The 24,241-nt window shown below is 42.7% G+C and overlaps 1 protein-coding gene across 2 annotated transcripts in view; it reads left to right on the top strand.

The window, feature by feature from the left end:
* LOC139995196 (uncharacterized) overlaps positions 1-24,241 on the top strand; it is a 166,575-nt gene that overhangs the window by 9,732 nt on the left and 132,602 nt on the right. For both annotated transcript variants that reach the window (XM_072018418.1, XM_072018419.1), the window contains exon 2: positions 4,238-9,138. In XM_072018418.1, coding sequence (XP_071874519.1) covers positions 4,272-9,138 — 4,867 coding nt within the window. In that variant the 5' untranslated portion in view covers positions 4,238-4,271. The remainder of the gene's footprint in view (positions 1-4,237; positions 9,139-24,241) is intronic.

Below are 24,241 nucleotides of genomic sequence, written 5' to 3'. Positions count from 1 at the left end.
TACAGATGGAAAAATGCACAGAATACAACACGGGGGAATATTTACCCTGTTTACGATACTCGTAGAATACTCCTTGTAATATTCGTAGAGCGAAGAAATCCGTATTTTCGTTTAATCTCCTTAGTTGCGTGACGCAAAATAATTTCGGTATCTCCGTAAGCTATTGGCTTGGCAACTAAATGATTGCGGAGTTTGCCAATACCACCTAGTGACAAAATCTGCAATCACTTAGTTGCCAAGCCAATAACGTAACGTAAGTAAACGTGGCGGTTAGTTATCAACAGGTACGCGATCGGCTAAAATTCCGAGTATTCTCGTGGCGGCTGCACATGCTCCTAGAAATAATGAATTTTTCTAAACAAAGAAAAATCAGTTGTTTTCATTTACTTCGTATTTAATCAAATTTCCAACATTATTTTATTTCGATTATTACGAAATTAGCCTGTCGTATATCTGTCAACTCGGTTGTGCCGACAGTGTGAAGCTGACACTCTCGAGACGCGTCGACTACGAATTCCAATTAATTCTACGATGTATGTTGACTCAAAGAACATAATACGCACGTAATTAGTTAGCGAAGAGATCGAATTTGCCACGAGACGCAATGAAATTCTTTCGTGTCAGAGACGAAGCACGAGTCACGTAATATGGTAGTCGAGATAAATGTACGGCTGAGTTAGATCGGCTTCTCGTAATCAAGGTAACGCGATACCATGTGCCAACCGCGACCGATATTATCCTGGCGCCTGCATAGCGTCTCGCTAAACTCGCCACCAGCCTCTATCCTTTCGCTTCGGCCTCGAAACCGTTTGCTCTACGGTTCGTTAGCGCGAACGCGGAAACTCTGTACAGTACATACCGTTCCCTTTGCCGACGAAACATTAACACGCTGACTGCCGCATCACCCATATTCGGATGACAGCAAGTTTATGATCGGACCGCGTCACCCATATTCGGGTGACAACAAAGTTTTTGTCGAGGCCGTGTCCCCAATATTCGGGAGACACCAAAAGTTTTTAGTGCACTGCGTCGCCCATATTCGGGTGACAGCAAAATTTCTACCAAGACCGCGTCACCCATATTCGGGAGACACCAAAAGTTCTCAGTGTGCCGCGCCACGTGCATTTGGGTGACGGTAAAGTTTCTGGTCGGATCGTGTCACCCGTATTCGGGTGACGATTATTTGATTACCTGCGAAGGATCGTCATAGGTATTTGAAAAGATATTTCACAGGAGGTAATAACACTATTGAATTGTTATAAAAGTAATACGAGAATGGTTTATTAAGAAAATTATTTAGAATGTAAAACTTTGAAGCATCCTATACAAAGCAGAGTTTGGTCGGGACAATTTGGACAATAAGTTGTTGCTTTCTTTAAATTCTCCCGTGTCTTTGATCGGCCCGTTCGACGTCTTTTATCTGCATAACATAGTTTGCATGCGCGTCTAATGCTTCTTCCGCAATCATTTTTCCGAACGGCGATATTATGCTGACCTTTTTTGTATTTTCAGACAACCCTAACAATTTTGCAGCTAATAATTCTCTAAATCTTCTAATAGTTACATCCTTCCTTGTTGCAATTTTCTGATACGAGTAAGTTTATTGTTTCGTCATCAACGAACAGCTCAAACACATCAAACGAATTGACATCGTCAGGTAATTGCCTAATGAGGCCGTCTGTCTCGGGAAAGAATGACTTCTGCCGACCACTAAATTCATTCCATTCACCAAATTGAATTGCACTTTCCTCGGTGCCATCGGTTCTTCTTTCTTCCTCAATGACCAATTCTTGTAAAATCTCGTCAACAGTATCTTCCTTACATTCGGTATCACTAAGATTGCACTTATCAATATCGGAGTCAGAATCAGACGATGTAATTCTATTTATATTTCTATTTCTAGGAAGTCTGATTTCTTCCTCATCGCTACTATCCGAATTTGTGTAAGCCTCGTAAAAGCTTCCTTTCTCACTGCTATTTAACTCACTAGGAAATGAGTTCTCCATTTTTCTTTTCGACATTGTAACGACTTAGGGCAGAGATTTTAAGTTATCTAAAATATCGGTGGGAGTACCTAGTAGAATACGCTCGTGGCCTGAAGGAGATTTCGTTGAAAACACGCGGCAGTCAACGTGTTAACGCGACGTCGCTTCGTGTAGATGTATGGTACTCTTTTCGTCTTGCGAAATTTGACAATTCGTTAATAAGTAGCATGCACGTGACAACAATTGTCCTGTTTCAGATTTCAGCAATTCCTCGCTACTCGCGTTTCAATGTCTCTATCTGTTATAAACATAACGTTAGCTCTGTTTATTGTTGAGGTTGAGGTTGATTGATTGGAGAACGAGTAGATGAATTTGTAATAGAAAAGTATATTTAAATAATTAAAGATATAAATATAATGTATAAGTTTATGCTGATTCAGATCCTTATTCTCTTAGTGCTACTAGACAATGCAATGATAGAGAGCACGTTCATATATTCATAGCAAAAGGACATTACCAAAAATGTTAAGCTTACAGCTTTGGCTAGAGGCTACAGGGAGCATAAATAGAAATCTGTTTATTAGTTCCTTTGTTCCCAGACCTTGCAACCCAAAATCAAGAATACAATAATATTTACCTTTCCTTATTTAGAATATTTCTGCGTAATAGCAATCTCCAGATCACGGATATACATAAATAAAGATGTAGAGTTTTTCTTGAAGTAGTTACTTCAACAATTATGAAGTAGCAGGCCTCGTTAAGCATGTCGCTGTCGAGTTGTTACGTTGCTCGTTTGTCAAACCGCTACGTTGTTGAAGTATGACGAACAATTTGATCAGCAAATCAAGCTAAATGCGTACAGTATATAATATATACATATGTAAGATCGTAAATCTTGGGGATAATTCAGGTGATCGATTCTGAAATCTGAAAATCGAGTTTTATTGTGAAAGTAGTTAGATAAAATACAAAAATAAACAACAATAAATTACATAGACGCGAAATAACAAGTTCTATACAATGTTTACCTGAAAATCGAGAATCTTATTTCCGATCTTTCTTCGTTAGTCTTCAAAATTTTAAATGGTTATTCTGTGCTCTTGTCTGTCTCTGATGTTGCTCTCTGTCCGCCCGTTTGGGAAAAGAGTGTCTCTCAAAAAATGGTTGTCTGTAAAACCCTAAGAGGGTCGCTCTGTCCGTGAGACAAAAAGTCGTGCTACCCGTAAAACGAAAAGAGTCCCTGTCCCACGTGAACTTTAGGGAGTTTACATATATATATATATGTCGGGTTCACGTTAGGGCTTGGATTAGGGGCGTGTAACGAATCTTCGCCTGGGTTGTTCATCGTTGTTGTACAATCGAGATAGCGTTTATCACGGATATAGATGGTACAAGATCGACCAGTGGCCGCGGTAACTAGACGCTAATGACAATGACCTTAGGTTCGATATAACGAATCCACGGTCCATGGGCTGACTCTTTGTTAAACTTAGAATAGAATTTGAAGCACAAAAGCAACGTTCGCTGTGACGCTCGGTATATACTGCTCGTAAGGACGATGTGTAACTCTCCAAGGAGATCGCAAGAATAAAAGACTGATGAAAACTTTCCTCTCCTTACGATCGCGTTCGTTTTGTTGAATATTGGCCGGGGATACCAACAAAAATGCAGCCGCCGTTGCTAGGCAGACCCGCGTAGCTGCGACATTGCTCCTGCTCGGGGTTTGATTGTTAACACAACGTGTGTCTCATAATATTGGCACTTTTCTGTTAGGTGGAACGTTCATCCCGTGACCGTGGCTACGCTCGGCGACCGGTTGTCGCCTCGAGCCTAAGCTCATTGTTTCAAGTTTCGAATGACTGTGTCTGGGTTATTTCGTGAATGCTATTGAGGTTTTTCCAAGTAATTCCAACGGGGGGGGGGGGCCCGTTGTCCTTTCATCTCCGACATATATTATAATAATATTAATTGTAATTATTATATTGGTAATTTCCATTTTAAAAAAGAAAATTAAATGGAAATTACTATTAATTTATTAGTTTATAAATTTTATAAATAATTCTTTAATATAGTTTAAAATATTTAAATGTTATATGGCGGTTCTTGTGTGACTTATTGCTGTTTGTTCGATAAATCTAAACTGCTAGTAAGAAACTATGGCGCATTATAACAATTTCTGGTGTAATCTGAACGTTTCAGCGAAATTAGTTAATGCACAAAAAGATTCGACGAACGCTTGATTTCAATTCTAGGCGGTGGCAAGCTGCGCTTCCTGGGTACAGGAGGATGGAGGCGGCGGAGGAAATCGTCGATGAGAATCCCTGGAACACGGACGCGCGAACCGATCGCGATTCCACGCACCAAACTGCTAAGAGCGAAAATCAAGAAGAGCAAGAGAAAGTTCTGTCGATAGATAAAGTTACAGTAGAAAAGATCGTCTTAGAATCTGCTGGTTCTCGCGAGGTTCTTTTAACGAAGAATGAAACTTCGTTGAAAAGGAAACTTTCGATAAAATCCGAGCCTGCTAAGCCAGCGTTCACGCGATCAAAAACCAACGAATCGGCGGATTCTAGTAAATTTCGTGCTTCTCTTCCCGAGGATATTCTTGCGCCTAACGGTACCGATATCTGTAACGATGCTCCGTCAAAAGAAAACACGGAATCGACGATTATAGAAAAGAGAATTAAGCCTGTTAAATTAAGCAAGAGTCCATCTATAGGCAGCATAGCGATTTCACTGAAAAATCTTACCCCGACGAAGATTTCGAGAAAAGATTGGCCGAAAGACGAACTTGTTGCCGACAGATCGGAAAATAAAAGGAAGAACGAGCCAAGCGGGAAAATCGAAGAGAAAGAAGAACGGGATAAAGATACGAGGGAACATAAGGACAATGAGATAGAAGAGATCGACGCGAAAAATCGCTTAGAGAAGAGCCAAACAAACATCGAAGTGTTGCAACAGAACCTGAACACGAAAATCGACGCGAACACTGCTCAGAAATATAAAAAGAAACTACTAGAATCGCGAGAAAACCGAGCTCTCAAGTTATCCGACGCGGAGCCTAGCGAGAAGTTGGCCAGTAAAATCACGTTCGACGAGGAATTTCTGCAGAAGCATAATCTCGACAAGAGGTTGAAGATCGAGGAATACGGTTTGCTGGACGTGAATCGCGAATCTGTTTCCACTGTAGAAGAAGAGTCAGACTCGAGGAAGAGGCCTATCTACAGCGAGAAGGTGCTGGAAGTGGAGAAGAGGTGGTCCGGGGAGTTCCTGAAGAACCAATTGGATCGTCACTCCTCGGAGTCGTCCAAGTCCTCTTACGTGGAGGAGTTGGGCAGTGTTTCCTCCAGGGAGAGCGAAGACTACGATCCTCAGACGCCGCTCTTCGACCAGAGAAAACGCAGGCCCGAGTTTGAACGATCGATCGATCTTGCTGGCAACAGAACTTGCGAGGAAATTCTCGCTGACAGCACGCTCAGCACGGTCGACTCGGATTCCTGTCTCGAGGACAGGATCAAGTCTTTGGACGAGGACATCAGAGAAAAGGAGAACGAGAGAATCGAGGATGACTCTGACAATGTGGAAGTTGATCGGCGAAAAGAGATAGAGTTGGAAGCTTCTAATCTGTGGAACGAGTCCGTGTATTTATTGTCGAAGGAATTCTGGAATCCTAGGAACGAAACAGCCAAGAGTTTCACAGAACAACCGAGGATCGAAAGCGAGAAAATTTCGAGTTCCACGAACACAGACAGCATTGATTTTGCGTTAGTTAGAGATAGTTGTAAGACAGACGGCTACGCGAATCTGATAAGAGAGTTCACCATGGAGGCGGGCACTTCCTCTCGCACGAAGAAAGAGGAGAAGCAAAAGAAGAAGCTGGGCCTTCGTCGTCTGTTGCCTGGTTTCTTCTCTCCGAAGGATTCTCGAAAAGACTACAAGAAGAAGGAGTCTAAAGAGAGAAAGAGGCCGGATGACAGACACTTTGCTCGTTACCAGCAAAACGGGAACTACACCAGGTCTCCTGACACGATGAATTTGAACGAAGATATAAAGAGGAACGTGAAGTTGGACAACAGCCTGAATGGGTCGATAATCGAGGAGAGGCTGGACGAAATCAAACGCGAGCTATTTCCGGATCAAGGACCCATAACGAGCACCCCGGATCATCTAGCCAGAGACGAGGATCACGAAGGCCTGTTACGCGATCGAAGCGGAGCTCCGAGATCTTACACGACTGATTCCAGTTTAAGCTCTATAGCGCCGGACGAAAGGTGGAACGAGCGGAACGCGCAGCTGGGAATCTCGCCCGACATCAGGAAATTCGAGCAGAGGCAGAAACGCGAGGAATTTAACCAGAGATACGGCCAGCGGTACGGCCAACTGGAACGAAAACACAGTTTGCAGGAGCCGAATCACGCGAGTAGACCGCCTTACTTCTTTCAGAGGAATCACGCACCCTCTGGAAGGATCTCTGCTCCACCTAGCGAGAGGTATCTAGTTAGGCCAAGGGCCATTCATCCGATGGATCGACCGTTACCCGCGATACCTCACTCAAGGACTGAATTGGCCAACTACGAGAATTATTTGGAGGAGCAAGAGGAAAGGCAAGAGCAAATAGCCAGATATGGAAAGAACTCGTACGATAAGCCGCCGGAATACCTGAACGAACCTGGATTGTACGAAAATGACAGTCCTCCTGGTCTGATTTTGAAGTCTGTGTCTGCACAGGTGAAGATCACTAGGCAGCCGATAGTAAATCAGAATCACAGAGCTCCTTTGGTAGGTAGATCCCCCAAGTACCTTTCCTCAGGGTCCAGTCAGAAATCTGGAGATTACGGGGATTCGAGTTGCACACCCAATTCCAGCCAGAAAAGCGAATTCTCGCCATCCAGTTCGAAGAGCGGCGAATATTATTTACATTCGCCTCGAAATAGTGGGTCTCCCAATGGGCGCGAGTTCGACGAGGAAGATTCTAGGCGAGAAGGGATCTACGAAAATGAGAAATCGCCCTCCAGATCGTCGACTAGATGCATGGATGAGAGGATTTATGACGAGACTCCTGCCTCGCCTTCTCCTTGTCAAGAGAATTCGGCCAATGCTAAGCAACTCGACCGTTCGATCGAAGACTCTTTGGACAAGAGAGTTTCCCCGTCTCAGAGAACTCGTTCGAGAGGAGAAAGATCTGTTTCACCGAGAGAAAATCTTGCGAATGAAAAACGCGAGGATGAGAGGCAAGCTGTAGAAGCGAATAATCGCGAGGAATCGAATCGTGGTCCGACTTCTCCTAGCGGAAGCCAAGGCAAACCGATTTCTCCCTTTGGATCGCGACAACGTCTACCAGCTTCCAGGAGAGCTCAGCCCAACGAGCAGATTCTGATAGCTTCTCCGAAAAGGGAAACCACCTGCGAGACGAGAATACCACGTCCTTCGAACGACTCCAGACGCTGCGCTATAGAATCACCTGTTCACATGACGAACACACCCCGTAAACTTGTTAACGTTAATTCCGTGGATCAACGTAACCAAGATTCCAGTCCAAATAAAGATGCAGCTATGACTAAAGGTGTTGCAGGGGCCAATGGAAACTTTAATACGGAAATACCGAGACCAGAGCCCATTTACGGGTACAAAAGTCAAAGAAACGCGGTAGTTAGCTCTTCAAGAATTCATTCGCCGGAAAACATAAACCATAGATCGGATAATGTAAATAGGAACGACAGTGACGACAGAGTGGCTTGGGTTCAAGCACACGCATCTTCTCCACAAACAAGTCCACAGCAGCCAAGCGAAGCTCGTACGAGTCCGCTGAAAGAAGTTCAACCAAACACGCAGAAGTCTGTCCATTTGACCGAGTCAGGGTCCAAGGAAAATCATCATCATCGAGAGCAGACTCATCATTCGCAAAATGCTGTTGCTTCTCGTCAGGTGGAAATTCAATTAGCACGAAACGCTAATAGAGTTGGCGTAGAAGAGCAAGGTGTTTCACAGCAGCAAGAGTCTCGGCCAGAAACGATGTACGTTCAGAAAATCTGCGAACCAATGTATGGACAACGGGGAACATTGAACATTAATAGCGGACCTTTGTCACCTTCGAAACAAAAGACCAGACAGCATTTAGAAGCGTTCTATTGGCAGCAGAAGGCGTTGGAAGCACACAGAAAGTCGCTGGCGTCTCCTGTGAGCGCCAGCTCCAGACAGATGGTTCGAAAAATTGATTTACCCGAGGTCAGGGAAGCGGTGTACTGGCAGCAGCTCAAGAAGCTGGATGAGGAACAACAACGACGTATTTACGAGCAGAATCTGATGGAGGAATCCTCTTATTGCAAGAAGAATCCCGTCAGAACGTCGACACCTAGACAAACTGCGATTCGAAGTCCCACGAGTGTTGCCGTGCCTGTTGCTCATGGTAACCCAGCTTCGTGGTCCGCTGGCAATCTTCGATGCGCTAAATCGAATCCTATAGGAAAACCGCCTCTAATGCAGAGTCAGAAGGGCCAGAATCAGCCTGTTTTGATCGTCAGACCTCAACAGGCCATTCGCGATCGTCGCGATTTGGTTCCATCCAAACCTCTGGAGCCCGCTAGGCAAGAAACGCAAAGAAGCAAAAGTGCTTCTCCACATTTTCACAGAGGAGAGGCGCAAGTGGTTCCGAGGAAACTCGAAGTTTCTTCGATCTACGAGCAGGAGGCGAATGACGTCGATGGAAAGACAGTCGCTCCTCCGCCGATTTTTAAGAGGGGAAGCTTGATCGGCGGAGAGTCTGTGGAGTACGGAACTGCCGGTGGCGCGAAAAGGGTCAGTTTCTCCAACCAGTCGGCCGTTGGTCAGGATTTGGCTAGTGGAAGCTGGCCAACGAAACATGGCACTGCGCCGGAACCACCGACTAGGAGACACAGGAGCGAGGACAGTGTTTCCGATTCCGATTCCGTGTTCTTGCATCAGGAACGTAGGGATGTGAATTGTCTGGATGGTACGGAGTATGACGCTGACAGACCTCTGCCGCCTTTGCCCAAAGATGTTGCAAGTGGCGCGAGAAGCGTATCTACAGCTGGACCAGGACCCGCACGGAGTGTCGCCTATGGCGAAGTTCGTTGGAACTGTGGGAACGACCCTAGGAGGGCTGTTAGTCCGCAACGAGTACTTCAGCAAAAGGGTGAGTGTCGTTTTAGTCAATTTTTTTTTTCGTTAAATCACTTTCACCAACAAGTGGATTACGGTTACGTTCTTTGTCTTATTAACGCTTTAGAGTTTAGACTCTCCAATACCATCCTTTTCGTTTATCGCGAACAGTAAGTTTTTCAAATTGGTATAAAACTGTGGAAGCTTACAAAGCAACGCAACTGACGCAACTTAGCAAGGTACTTTAGTACTAAATAACAAATTATTGCTCAAATAATGACAAAAATTATCGGCTATAAAAAGCCAATTAATAGGTTATCGGTCGGTAAGCGTCGGCGACAAAAAGCCGATTAATAGGCTATCAGTCGGTAAACGTTGGCGACGAAAAACCGATTAATCGGCTATCGGTCGATAAAGTGTTAACGTTAGCCAGGAAAGAAAGAAGAATTTCGAAAGGCGGATGTGACGGATTATTCGACTGATCGTCAATTTCCTAGCGTTCTTTTCTTTTCTCTTTTTTTACGACGTTTTCGTGTCAAAGCAACCGCGTTTCGGCCGCATTGTGCTTTTATCCAGACAAGGTGCAAACCGCGTGGCACGGCGTATGACCGTGCATTTCAATGAGCCTCTTAAGGCAAACCGGCAGAAGCATCGCGTAGAAGCACGTTCTCGTTCGCGGCAGACAAATCTCGCTCTTACGCTTTAAGCCTCTTGCGAGTCCATGGTGTTACCGTTTCGCGTATACGTATTCTCACCTATACGTATTCACACATCCGTTTCTTCAAATACGATTTCCAGATACATCAAAGGTTTTGTAATTGTTCAAAGAGCTGTTCAGCTTTTATTCTCACCTCTTGCGCGATAATTTCTTGGCTACAGTCAAACCGCTATAATCTGTGAGATCTTCCTGCTGTTACTTTTATTCCTAATAAAAAAGTTTTTTTAAAAAAGTTACAGTGGTTAATTATATATATATATTTATATATATATATATATATATATATATATATATTTATATATTATATATTATTTATATATTATTTATTATTATATATTATTTATATATTATTTATTATTATTATAATTATTATTATTATATATTATTTATATATATTATTTATTATTATTATAATTATTATTATATATTATTTATATATTATATATAATATATATATAATATATAAATAATATATATATATATTGATAAAAAATTCCAGTTGCTAGAACGTAGAAATTTGTATATCTTGAAATGTTTGAAATGGAAGGTAGTTCGTAATACTCTGCAAAAATCAATTGGTTTTTTGAAACACGTGCTATTGGCAGGCCATCTGCGTGGTTCATTTGATCTTTGTAAATCCAGTTTTCATACTGCGATACCTCCGAACATAACGCCCGGGCCTGTTATCGTAGCAGTATTTTACGCTGTCATTTACAATTTTTGCTTTCACGAAACATTTCCACTGCGAAAATAAAGCACGTCGACCGATACGTTTTTCCTTTTATTCTAGTTTTATTCTATATATATATCATAATCGTTATACATAAATATTTTACGTCCAGTTAGTTTCCTAGGTCTATACCTTTATTTGAATAGTAAAGAGTGACGCAAACAGGCAAACCTGAATACGATAAAAAGAAGACCGAACAAACAACGAATCGAGCGACACCGTGGCTTTCGTGCGAACGAAACAATTCGTTGTTACGTTTCATCCTCTCCCGTTTCAAATGAAATCGCCAGCGGCGGACGAACTGGGATACACAAAATGTATCACAGCGCTGTATATCGTAAGAATCGGTGAATAAACTCTTCTATAATCAATGTATCGACGATCGGTATCGATCGACCGTGCGAAAGAGATGCAAAAACCGAAAGTGTCTCGATTACGCATATTTCGGACAAAAATAACTATTAGGTTGGCAACAATACATTAACCGGATTTTTATGCGCGCATAATAAACTTGAAAGCAACAATTTTCCACCAAATTTCTACCCTTTTAATTATATTCCAAGAGATATGAAGTTGTATTATGGGTATTACGTTTTCTACGTCTATCGATGTGTGCAGAATACTAGGAGCTTGTAGAGTCGTGTCTGCCGGTTGCTAACTATTCCATAACAGCCGCATCTCCGGAGCTGTTGCAGAGATTTAACGGTACAGAGGCGAAACCGCGACAACTTTGCAGCCGTGCGTTCGTAACTACAACCACATGACCACGCGATTCCAGACTAACTACTTTGTCGCGAGAAGAATGGAAATCTTTTAATTGCCTATACACTCGGTCGTATCGCGAATTCATTACGGAGCTTAAATCGGAACTTGCAATTAACGACGAGTAATTTAACCGACGCGACGATTCGTTCGGAAAACGAGGTGTACCGCGTTTGTTCGCGCAATTCCAATGTCTCTCGTCGATTATCTATTGTTTCCACTAGCTTTACGTCCTTGTCTTTCCCTCCTTTTAATCTCCTTCTTGTTCGCCAATCTTTCGTCGTAATTCCAATAAGAGGAAATATGGCGCGTGAAAACGGACGCGGAGCTTCGAAACGTCCCGGTAAAGTAGAAATTATTCAACAGTTGATCGAAGATTCATGGGTTGTTGTTAACTATGTCATCACGTTCAAAGCGAAACATTGTTTAATAGATCGAGGTTAAATCAGGCAGACAAAGTTATTGTTTAATTTAAATATGATTCTTTGGTTAACTTATGTTTAGCACTTTACTAACCGCTAGCGATTCAACAGCATACGCACGTCCGACCGGCAACTCAGGCGCAGATTCTTCCTGGCGCTGGCTCTGTTTCGGTTTACACTCTCCAATACCATTCTTTTCGTTTTAAGTTTTTCAAATTGGTATAAAACTGTGAGAGCTTACAAAGCAACGCAACTGACGTAACTGAGTAAGGTACCTTAGTACTAAATAACAAATTACTGCCCATATAATGAGAAAGATTGTCGACGATAAAAGGCCGATTAATAGACTATCGATCGGTAAGCGTCGGCGACGAAAAACCGATTAATCGGTCGGTAAAGTGTTAACAGGAACAAAGAAAGTTCCATATTTCGAGATTGTGACGCGTGTTTCTCGTCTCATCGTTTCGGTAAAGATTCGCGCGGGAGCGCGGCCGTCGATCGTAAAACGCTTCGACCACGACGAGCCCACGTGAAAACAAAGCTTCCGGTTATGATCTATATTTATAGACGCGGCGCTGGGCCTCTGAAATCTACTGCAATTCGCTTACACGTTTAACGGTTTTAGTGGCAGGGGTTTTTAAGAATCCGTGCAGTGCGATAGCGCTTCGTCGATTTGTTTGCGAGAAATACGGATCGATGCGATCGCGCTACTCCTCTTTTTCGTTTATGCAGGTGATTTACGATTATTTGAAAAAAAAGTGATTACGAGAGGAAACTCTGATATGACTCGCGACGAGCTACATTCGGAACCAAGCGCGTTGCGAATTGACGATCGTGACGAAACATCGCGATACAGTTCGCCGCTGCGTGGCGCTAAAATAGTTAACAGAAATGCTGCACTGTGCACGTACAGGTTAAACGTTGGAAACGAGAACAGAGTGCGCGCGTTTTCTTGTCAACGAAGGAACAGGACTCGTCGAGCGACGCCCAATCTGGCCGATCGCATTCGAGATCAGAGTCTGGAAGGAAAAGTAAGGACAACGAAATTGTTTGTCGAGTTTTCGATTAGTCGATACGCCGTTCAATATGTATGCAAATCAGGCAGCTCGGATGCAAATTTGAATAGTCGATATCCGGATGTTAGAGTGGCGCTGATGCTTCTCTGAATCGTGTCACGAGTGGAAAATATAACAGAATCTGATTACACGTTTGTTCTCGATCTGTGGATACCATCTGTTTAACATTAGAACTATCGATAGTTAACACGAAGCCATTTCTACCAAAACCAGTGAAAACGACTGGTCTTAAAAAAATACCTAATAATAGAATATTTTTATATTTATTGATTTATTACTTTCTTACGGAACGAATTCCATGTTATGTAGCACATTTTTGCTATTATTAATCCATCTGCGACCATGATACCTAAACGAAGGTTGACACATTTATAAAATTGTAAAACCAGTCATTTTGATTGGTGTGGTATTTCTAGGGTTAACATCTAGCGATCTAGCGATCGATCCGGAAATTTCCTGATAACTGATATCGTCATATCGAATGATATGTAGTAAAAATTTGAAAAACATGTGGCAAGTTGTAAAAAACGAGCAAACTGGTTAATTGGGGTACGATAAACAGATTGCAGCACCCTTTTACATTTTCACTGGTATTGGTATAAGTAGCCTTGGTACAAAATTATTTTCAGTTTGAATACATAAAAAACAAAATAAAGTTCATTATATTATTCTTTTAGTTATTGTTGCACCACTTATTTTCACTGGTATTGATATAAGTAGCCTTGGTAAGAAATTATTTTCAGTTTGAATATATAAAAAACAAAATAAAATTCATTATATTATTCTTTTAGTTATTGTTGCACCACTCATGTTCACTGGTATTGGTATAAGTAGCCTTGGTACAAAATTATTTTCAGTTTGAATAAATAAAAAACAAAATAAAATTCATTATATTATTCTTTTAGTTATTGTTGCACCACTCATTTTCACTGGTATTGGCATAAGTAGCCTTGATAAGAAATTATTTTCAGTTTGAATACATAAAAAACAAAATAAAATTCATTATATTATTCTTTTAGTTATTGTTGCACCACTCATTTTCACTGGTATTGATATAAGTAGCCTTGGTAAGAAATTATTTTCAGTTTGAATACATAAAAAACAAAATAATATTCTTTTAGTTATTGTTGCACCACTCATTTTCACTGGTATTGGTATAAGTAGCCTTGGTACAAAATTATTTTCAGTTTGAATACATAAAAAACAAAATAATATTCTTTTAGTTATTGTTGCATCACTCATTTTCACTGGTATTGATATAAGTACCCTTGATACAAAATTATTTTCAGTTTGAATAAATAAAAAACAAAATAAAATTCACTATATTATTCTTTTAGTTATTGTTGCAAAAGTCATTACATTACTGTGGAAAAAAGTATAACACGAAGTAGGAATTTGAAAATAAAATTAGAAAACTAGTCAATTTCATTGGTATGGTAGCTTTAGTGTTAAAGCACTCGTTAAGTACTTGAAAGATGGCTAGTTAGATAACACAGAGACAAGAAATGTACCGCGTTCGCTCCTCCTCCGATCCATAGATCAGCTGAATTGGCTATGGGAAGACGAACATGTTCTTGGCTATGGCTTAGTAGTAAATTGAACGAATGAAATAATCCATACATATTTCATAATAATATTATTCATAATAATTTGGACAATCAATTATAACGTGGTATTAGCGTAGCACAGGCTGCGTGTTTATGACACAGTATCGTATTAAATTGTAACATAATAGTAATTAGCTACAGAAGACATAAAAATTAATTTCGATCACGTTACGTGTTACCAAATACATGGGACACGCTTTGACAATGTTCATACTAATTCTAATACGTAAATTGCGTGGTCAGAAATCTTCCAAACCTACGAAGTGTACCTACTTTTCCCACCACCCTTCCACCACCTCATTCCACCTCCCTTTTTTCCAACATACGTTGCCAGTCGTCTGCGATCTGTTCGTCTGCGAGAATCTTCGACAACACCCTAATCGAAGCGAAATGAAACAGAATGCAAACTGTAACTCTGTTCGCCTCTGCATCGTCAAAAAAAAAAAAAAAAAAAAACGAGAAGAAGGTTAGTCGGTTGCATGGGTACGTAGGTCGCCGAATGCTGCGATGCTCGAGGAAACCAACAATCGTCCTATCGTCTCGTCCTCGTGAGGTGGCGAAGGATGAGCAGGAGGAAGAGAAGGTCGACAGAGGTCGCGATATCGGTCGAATGTTTTCCATCCGGTGAGTAGAGCAGTTGCGTTCGGGAGGATGCGGTGTCGAGGTGGGCGTTCGGGATCGATCCCCGACTCCATTCCCGTGACGTCACTGTGCGGCAAGATAGGATGGGGAGAGATGGCAGGAGAGACAAAGCGGGAGGTTTAGGGCGGAGCGGGGCGAACGTGGACACGCGAGCGGTGCCGAGGGGTGTGTAGGCGGTGGGTGCAGTGCCGGGACTCGGGCAGATCCCGGCGACGACGTTGGCCGCGTTTTCGACGGTGGTGCCGCTGCTGCCGGCGTTGACGCACCTTGTGGAACGGCGCGTAGCTCGTCACGATTGTGGTGGTGGTCATCACGGTGGTGGTGGTGGTGGGTGTGCGACGTCGCCGGTATCGATGCCGGTGGCTGTGTCTTATTCGCCGGTTTCCGAGCTGCAAATCTCATAGACAGAGGTACGATCGATCGCGACCTTCGAAGACGCGTGTGAAGCGAAGGAGGAGCGCGCAGCGATGCTGGCCGCGATCGTTGGAGGAATCAGCGGCCTCGAGCAACCTCGAGGGTGGCGGTGGCGTGCCGGTGACACGACGGTTTAGTCGCTGCTAGTTGACGCGAGGTTCTCCCTTCTGCCGACCGGTGCTATCGTTCTTTCTCTCAATTTCCTCGAAATTCGTTTCGCGACCATCGTTCCTCCAACAATTCCACGATCCTTAGGTTTAGTGGCTTCTTCTTCGACATCGTCAAGTTAATCGGTTCTCGGTTGATGGTTGCTGACGAGTGTGCGAATCTCTCGCTTTGGCTGTCTAACGTCTGCGACACGCAGTCACATCGCGTTACTCGATGATAAGAAGCTGCACGTAGTGTAGCAGTCGGTGAACGCGTGTGCTTATGCTTGTATACATATACATGTATATATAGCTGTTGGTTCTTCCTCGGTCACGACCTTCACCGTGTAATCAAGTTGGTGTCTGAGGTTGCTCGTTGCGCTACATGTGTCAAGGCAGTTGCACCACACGTATCCTGGTGTATAGGCGTTGTTAGTCGCGTACGTGTGCAGGGAAGAATCGCAAGAACGCGTGGTGACGGTGCATCGACTGTGCTGGCTTCTTCGTTCGCAAGAAACGGTCGATAGCACTGCAAGTGCAGCTCCATATTGCTTAAAATACGAGGTGAACCTATCGATTTGGAAGACCGACGGGATCATGAGCAGGATACACTTGATCATTTTCCTCGTTTTTTTCCTGCTCATCGTCTTCTTCTCGCTGCTTCTCTTCTCCTTCTTCTTTCAAGTAATTCTATAATCTCCGAATGGCTATTTTTCACTTAAGCTTCCACGTGCGTACGAATTCGCCGCGTCCTCGCTTAGCAAGATAATCCGTGAAGAGTGGAATATTCATCGGTTTTGCGATAACGCGCGTGTAATTGAAGTGTCGGCTCGCACAGCCTCTATCCAGTGTTGTTTCACGCTCGAGATAAATTTGCCTCGGCTGAGAATTCTCTCTGCGATGTAACGCGGACGTAGGTAATTTGCATTCGATCTGTCGCGATTAATTTCATTCATCGAATATCTCGAACGGGACTGGCAGCGTTGGCAGGGCCGGCCGGTTCCTTTGACCCAGTGATCCGGTTCGGTTCGTAGCGTGCTCCGAGTACGCCACCCACCCACGGCGAGCGATGGAATTCGCGTGCGAAAAATGGCGACGTGAGAGGCGGCCGAATCTTCACCGGCACTGCCGGTTCTCGTAATTCTCCAACGATCTAACCTTCCACGCGAAAGCTCGTTTGCAATTGTTTTTCCCAACCGTTCGCTAAATTCGGGGAAGAAGATCGAGCGATAAGAAAAGCGCAACTTTTCGACCGGCGAACGCCTACGAGCGGTCGGTTCGAGGTAAACGAACGACGATAATACGCGTTGGCGTTTGTGATGCACGGGACGAGGAAACGAGAAGATGGCGTGGAAACGCGGAAATCGGTGCAGGATCGCGCCAGTCGATCGACGATAGCGCGATCCAACTCCAGCCGACTATCGTGAACGCGCGCGCGTGCGCGCGCGCGGTATTTTCGAATGACGCGCAACGATCTATCTTGGAGACGCTGAAGCGTTTGCGAAACATGTTGATGCGCTGGAAGAGCAAGGACAAGAGCTCCGGCAAGAGCTCGTCAGCCGGCTCCAGTCTTGGAAAAAAGAAGCGTAAATTTGGCAGAGAAGGTAAGAAGCAAGTCTTCCTCTCGTTGTCGCAGTTTTACGTTACGTTTTTTCTCTCTCTAGCTTTTAGTTTTTCATGTTCGTGGAACGCCCGGTTTCTTTTCTATTCTTCCTCTCTTTGTCTCTGTATTCTCGAACAATTTCCCTGGTGATTATGTTATTTGTCCACGGAACGCTGGAATTGGCCGCGACAAAGCTCTGCCGCGAGAACAGCATCGATTTTCGATAACCGATTCGGAGGACCTGATGCAACAAGGTCGGAGCATTCTCTCGGTTTACAGTGACGAGATAACGGACGCAAAATGCCTCGTCCCTTGGATGACGATTCTCGTCATTACGCGAAAGCTCGCGAGTATCCGCACACTTTGATCGATCCCAGTTGTAACACAGTACGTGAACGCTATCGAAGTATAAGTGAAAACGAATAGCAAACTAACAATTGGAAACGGTGGTCGTTAGGTTTTCTTTATCGAGTCCAGTTTTATCGAAACATCGAGATAACGTTAATAATAATTCTACTATTTGCTATAGGCGAAAGCTACGATAAATTAAATTCCTGCTTTTTTATACGAAAACAATTAACTATTGCGTTGGCAACTAAGTGATTGCGGATTTTGTCATTAGGTGGAAATTTTGAAAAAAATTCAGTCAAATATCTTGGTCACATCATGGGAAACAACGGTGTACGACCAGGAAGAGATAACCTCATAGCAATACGCGAATTTGAACGCTCAAAGAACAAAGAACATGTAAGACAATTACTGGGGGAAATGAATTTTTAATATAAATTTATAGAAGATGCCTGCAAGCTTCTGGAACCACTTCATAACTTCTTAGGGAAAAATGTGAAATTATGAAAAAGAAGAAACAAACTTCAGCTTAAAACAATTTCATGGAACGCAAAAAGCCGCAGATTGGATATCAGAGTATGAAACGGAGTGGGAAAAATTAAAAATCCAAACTGAGGAGAAGAAAATCAAGTGCTTGAAGATGCATTTGAAGTTACAGGCGTATCGTGCTGCAGACCAATCCTTGTTGCTAAAAACTTTTAGAAATGAAGTTTTCCAATTTTCCCAATTGTACCATTGGGTGGTAATGACAAAATCCGCAATCACTTAGTTGCCAACCCAATAATTCACAAAATTCATTCGATTTCCACTGAATAAATATCGACTTTCCTTTAGAGGATAACGCGCGAATTTTTGCAATTTGTACATTCGTTTCGACGTCTTATGATCGTTCGAAACGAGAAAGTTGCCTTTGTCAGATTCGTCTATGTTTTTCATGATCGTGTTTCTTCGACACTTTACGTCTAATAGAACAACGCCTGGTTAGAATTTTAGGTATCTCGAGCTGCATTTCGACTATTCCCCTTTCTCATAAACGCGTATATATCCATGCAATATATTTATTATATCATATAAATTTATTATAAATTTATTACGAATTTATTATATTATATTATTATAATAAGTTATATTTTATATTAATAGATCATATTATATTGGCAACTAAGTGATTGCGGATTTTGTCGATACCACCTAATGACAAAATCCGCAATTACTTAGTTGCCAACCCAATAATTCACAAAATTCATTCGATTTCCACTGAATAAATATCGACTTTCCTTTAGAGGATAACGCGCGAATTTTTGCAATTTGTACATTCGTTTCGACGTCTTATGATCGTTCGAAACGAGAAAGTTGCCTTTGTCAGATTCGTCTATGCTTTTCATGATCGTGTTTCTACGATACTTTACGTCTAATAGAACGACGCCTCGTTAGAATTTTAGGTACCTCGAGCTGCATTTCGACTATTCCCCTTTCTCATAAACGCGTATATATCCATACAATATATTTATTATATTATATAAATTTATTATAAATTTATTACGAATTTATTATATTATATTATTATAATAAATTATATTATATTTTATATTAATAGATCATATTATATTGGCAACTAAGTGATTGCGGATTTTGTCGATACCACCTAATGACAAAATCCGCAATCACTTAGTTGCCAACCCAATAGTATGTTTCGAAACAATTTCATATTACCAGGCCACGATTTTCTTTTGTATATTTGTTTTACTATTACGCGTATGCATATTATCCTATTCTCGTAAATGTAGTCGTGTTGTTCGTTTTCTGCAGTTGTTGAATATTTATCGCTGTGTACAATGTTTAAGCGAATTATACATTCACGGGTTGTCCCTATTTTCAATCATGTCGTATCGCTATACTCGATTTTTATCGCTGAGTTGATACCAAAGTCAAAGACCCATCAGAAATGGAATTATTCAATTTTTCCTTTGCACTCTTGTTCTGTCGTTACGTACACGTCCTTCTCGATCATTCGAGAGCAAAAAGATACATTTGAACGACAGGTGGATTAAAATGAAATGTTTCTGTGAACTGGAACACGCCAGTGTTTCATCGTAGTCGAATATCGCGGCATAAAGGTTAATCCTGTGACGGTGAAGGCTGCATCATCTCGTGACATATGCACGCGTTTCACGTGTATTGTTTTCTAAGCTACGTTTATTGTTGCTGTATTAAAGCGCACGAACAACTTTTATTTTTCGAATTTCCAAGCGAACTTTATTATCACATAACATCGATGAATTTTTGAAAATTAACCCATTTTAATTCGACTAGAGAAATTTATACACTTTCGAAGAAGGGAGAAATCTACAGAATGAGCGTAATATGTAGAAATATACCAACAGTGGCTAAAAGAAAGTATTTTAATGCGAAATAGTTAAGAAAGGAAATAATTTGATAGATTGCCATTAACACTTTACCGACCGCTAGCGGTTCAACAACTTACGCACGTCCGATCGGCAACTCAGGCGCAGATTCGCCCTGACGCCGGCTCTGTTTCGATTTAGACTCGCCAATACCATTCTTTTCGCTCATCGCGAACGGTAAATTTTTCAAATTGGAATAAAACCGCGGGTGCTTACAAAGCAACACAACTGAGCAAGGTACCTTAATATTAAATAACAAATTATTGTTCAAATAATGAGAAAGATTGTCGGCGACAAAAAGCTGATTAAGAGACTATCGGTCGGTAAGCATCGGCGACAAAAACCGATTAACCGGCTATCAGTCGGTAAAGTGTTAATATCTCTGAAAATTTAATTCTGCTACTGAAAACCAAAAACATAAAGATAGCTTTGATGTGCAATTAATTAATAACATAAATCTAATCTAAGCTTTAGAATTGATTTTGTTTGAAAGACGGGAAATATTTTTTTCCGTTTCCGGCGCGTTCTTCCCAAACGAGATAGTCGATGACGAGTTAGACGCGACCGTTGATCGTTCGAACGAACCTGCAGGTGTCCTCTGATGTTATTTACAAACACTTGCTGATATTTCACAACCGGATAAAGCACGCGACGAAGCGTGCTATTTGAAAGATGTGAGATAAATTACTATAGTATACGGGGTGTCTAATTTTAGTCGACCCAAGGCGATATTTTCTAAACTGTATATCGACCGATGATCTCTGTTTCTTCGAACGGAAATATGTGGCTTTGTTATATCGCGTTGGCAAGTAAGTAGTTACCATCCCAATATACCGTTCGATGTAGTTTTTAGTTCTCAACGGAAAAAGAATCGCGCTAGTTGTATCTGAAAATGCTTTAAAACGTTTAAAAAGATATTGCGATGTTAATTTCGTGGAATCGACCGTACGAGAAAATGTACGGTTCCATTTGGGAGAAAAGAAAGGTCGTTTTGAAACCTCGGAAGTAGCACGACGCGTCCCCCAAGAAACCAAGTGAGTTTTATCTTCGAATAATGTTTAGCTCGGAGACATTTGCGTGGATCGATTAAAATGAGACACTCTGTATATATAGATACACGTAGGTTCTTTCACTCTTGGCTGCACAATCTGTAGCATTTTTCTTTTACGCGTTCAAGCGCCTGTTCGCTTTATATTTCCGCAGAGACCATTTCGAAGTAAATAATAGGAAGAAAATAGGTCGTATGTCTGTTCGTCGACCAAAGTTCAGCCAACTGGCGCGATCTTTCATCCAACGCAAAACAACGTTAGTTAGCCCTTACCTTGATCTTTCGTATCCGTTACTTCGGACATGCCGATATATCTCATGTTTTGTGATATATTTAATATATAATTGTAACGTAAACAAATATGTCGAAAAGTTGATAATAATCTTAATTTGGAACGTTGATCTTTTTAGAATTTTTTTGAAGGCTGTTACCGCCCATTTTGTACAATCCTCTCTAAGATGCAAACTTGTATTAGGTCGTCCGAAAAATTTCTTTCGTTTTATAAGGAAATGGATGCACAACATTTTCCGTTTTATATTATTTTATATTTATCGAATTACGTATGATCCATTCTGTTCTATCAAAATAAAGATCACGACGTTCGACAGATCAGGTTTCATGTTTGTATAAAGATGCATCGTTGCAAAGGACGTGTCTGTAAAAGAAAGACACTTTTCAGACAACCTAATACGTTGTCGATCTGGTGCAAGTTCCAGCGGAGGAAAAGATCGAACGTTTTAAGATCTTCAGCGTAGGATTTGACCGTCAGATGTTGCTGCATCTCCTGGTATCTTGAAGCATTTCTCTTTAAATATTAGTAGAAACTTGATGTTAGTACACATCTATCAATTGTCAACATCATCTTTGTCAAAGACGAAGCGTCGATCGCAGAAACTTTGTTCTTCTAAGGAATCTCATCTTTCGTCGAGGAATCGTACGTCGATGGGTTGCCACTTGGGTAGCAGGTACGCGTTAACCATACAGGAGGAAATGCTGAGGGAAATGTTGGGTCGGACGACGATAAGGGACGCGTTGTCGAAAGGCCGATTACCGACCAAACGACAAAGTATCTGAGTTTCTCAGCTGTGGCGAACGTGCATCTCAGGCAGGCAGGTTGACAGGCAGAGAGCGGCTACACCCTGTGGCTGTTCCTCCACGCTTGCGCGCAGGTTGCACACCCCCGATCCTCCTTCTTTGCACCTCAATTCCCCGCAACCCGTTCTCCTTTCCTCCAATTTCCTCTCCCTCTTCGTTGCTTCTCTCTCTCTCTCTCTCTCTCTCGCCCGCTTTCTTTCTCTTTTCCGCTCTTCTCTTCCTCGACAGTATTCTATCGAGTCCTCCTCTCGGTCGTGTCCCGGGTGTGTACACACCCCGCGCGTGCTTCCGCTGTCGGCAGTGGTTACGATACCACCACTGCTACTATCAGTAGCACCTCCGCTAGTAGCAGCAGCAGCAGCAGCAGCAGCGTCGGCGGCGGCAGCCTCCAATCTGTCTGTCCCTCCCTGTGGCAGCGCTGCTCCTGCCGAGAACAGTTACGTCGCATCGTTGCCTCGCGTAAGATCGTTATCGTGCATTGTTGGGCTTCAGTTGCTCATCGATCGTCGGTCAAATCGATCGTCGGACCAACGTTGACCGTGGTCAGGCGTCAATACCAAGGGGAAGCAAATCGAAGAAAACTCGGACGATGCTGGCCAAGCGAGTCAGACACTTGGGTATTCGAGGAGTACGTTGCCGCGAGGCGTGTTTCCGCCACGATCTCGCAGAACCTGCCCCTTGAGATCGAAGAGGAGCAAGTGTGACGCGGATCCACCGCTCGATTCGTGCGCTCGAACTGCTGCCCTCGCCGAATCATTCGGCGAATGCTTGATCGTCAGCCGCGAAATCTCACGTTCTCAAGTCGGCATGCGTATTTTCGTCTGGAGGCATTGCGTATCGTTGGACGGTAAGGAAGCGACGATCTAATTCATATGACTAGTTTTGACCCAATAATGGCGATCGACACGGTCTCGGTCGATAACGCGTAGCCGTAGTTGATCGGTAAAAGTATGTCACCTCTGGAGCAATCGCGTTTGAAAAAAAGTTCGATCGAGCCATTATTGCGCAAAACTGTTTCATCTCTGCGTCTTTCTCTGTCCACCTGCGCCTTCGGTTCACCAACCAGGCGTTTCCTGCTTCGTTTCGTTAATTTTCCTGACTCGCGACAATGCTCGGTTTGTATTAAAATCGTCGCTTGGAAATTTGCTGCGACAGTTTAAGCCGCGTAAATGTTGGAACGCGCGAGGGGAGCGCTTTTAAGGGGAGCGCATTCGAGCGTTTGTTTACGTTCGCCGAATTACCCCATCGCGAACAAGCGAATTCCCTTTTCCATTCCGAGTTTCCATTCTCGCTCGATCACTTATTCGCTTGTTCCGAGAAAATGGAGGTAGAACGCCGAGAGAGTAGGTCTCCTAAACCTCATTTCGCGAGATAATCGTCGAAACGATGGTCGGTTCGCTTCGCGGCAAACCGCCTGCCAACCAGATGATTTGGTTTTTTAATCGCCTCCGCCCGCGCATCGGCTGAATCGCTACTTTCGGTACGACGCTTTTCTTTCGTCGTTACTTTATTTTACGTGGGATAGGACGTGCACGCGCCACCCATTCCCTCGTCGAAAATATACAGCGATGGTAGTTACTTTACGACAACGAGCGGAACGAAGGGATGCACTTTGCGTTTACTAGGTAAACGGCCATTCGTAGTATACGTTGCGCCTGTATCCTGCTGACCCACTTAACGCGCGCGAACTTGGACCGTGACGTGGCAGGAGCCAACGATCGAAACGCAATCCCGTTCGACCAACGGGAACCTGCCTTGCATCGTATTTTGATACAATTTTTATTTTTGAAAAATAAGGAGTAGGAAAAATTCTTTTCCCTAAAAGAGAAATTGTTTTTAACACTTTACTGACTGTTAGCGGTTCAGCAGCATAAGCACGTCTGACCGGCAACTCAGGTGCAGATTCTCCCTGGCGCTGGCTCTTTTTCGGTTTAGACTCTCCAATACCATTCTTTTCGTTCATCGCGAACGGTAAAGCAACGCAACTGACACAACTGAGCAAGGTATCTTAGTACTAAATAACAAATTACTGCTCAAATAATGAGAAAGGTTGTCGGCGACTGAAAGCCCATTAGTAGGCTATTGGTCGGTAAGCGTCGGCGACAAAAAGTCGATTAATCG

Source organism: Bombus fervidus, chromosome 15, assembly GCF_041682495.2.
Source record: "Bombus fervidus isolate BK054 chromosome 15, iyBomFerv1, whole genome shotgun sequence".
Classification (NCBI taxonomy): Eukaryota; Metazoa; Arthropoda; class Insecta; order Hymenoptera; family Apidae; genus Bombus; species Bombus fervidus.
The sequence above is the reverse complement of the archived record's forward strand: the minus strand, read 5'-3'. Positions and strand labels throughout refer to the sequence as shown.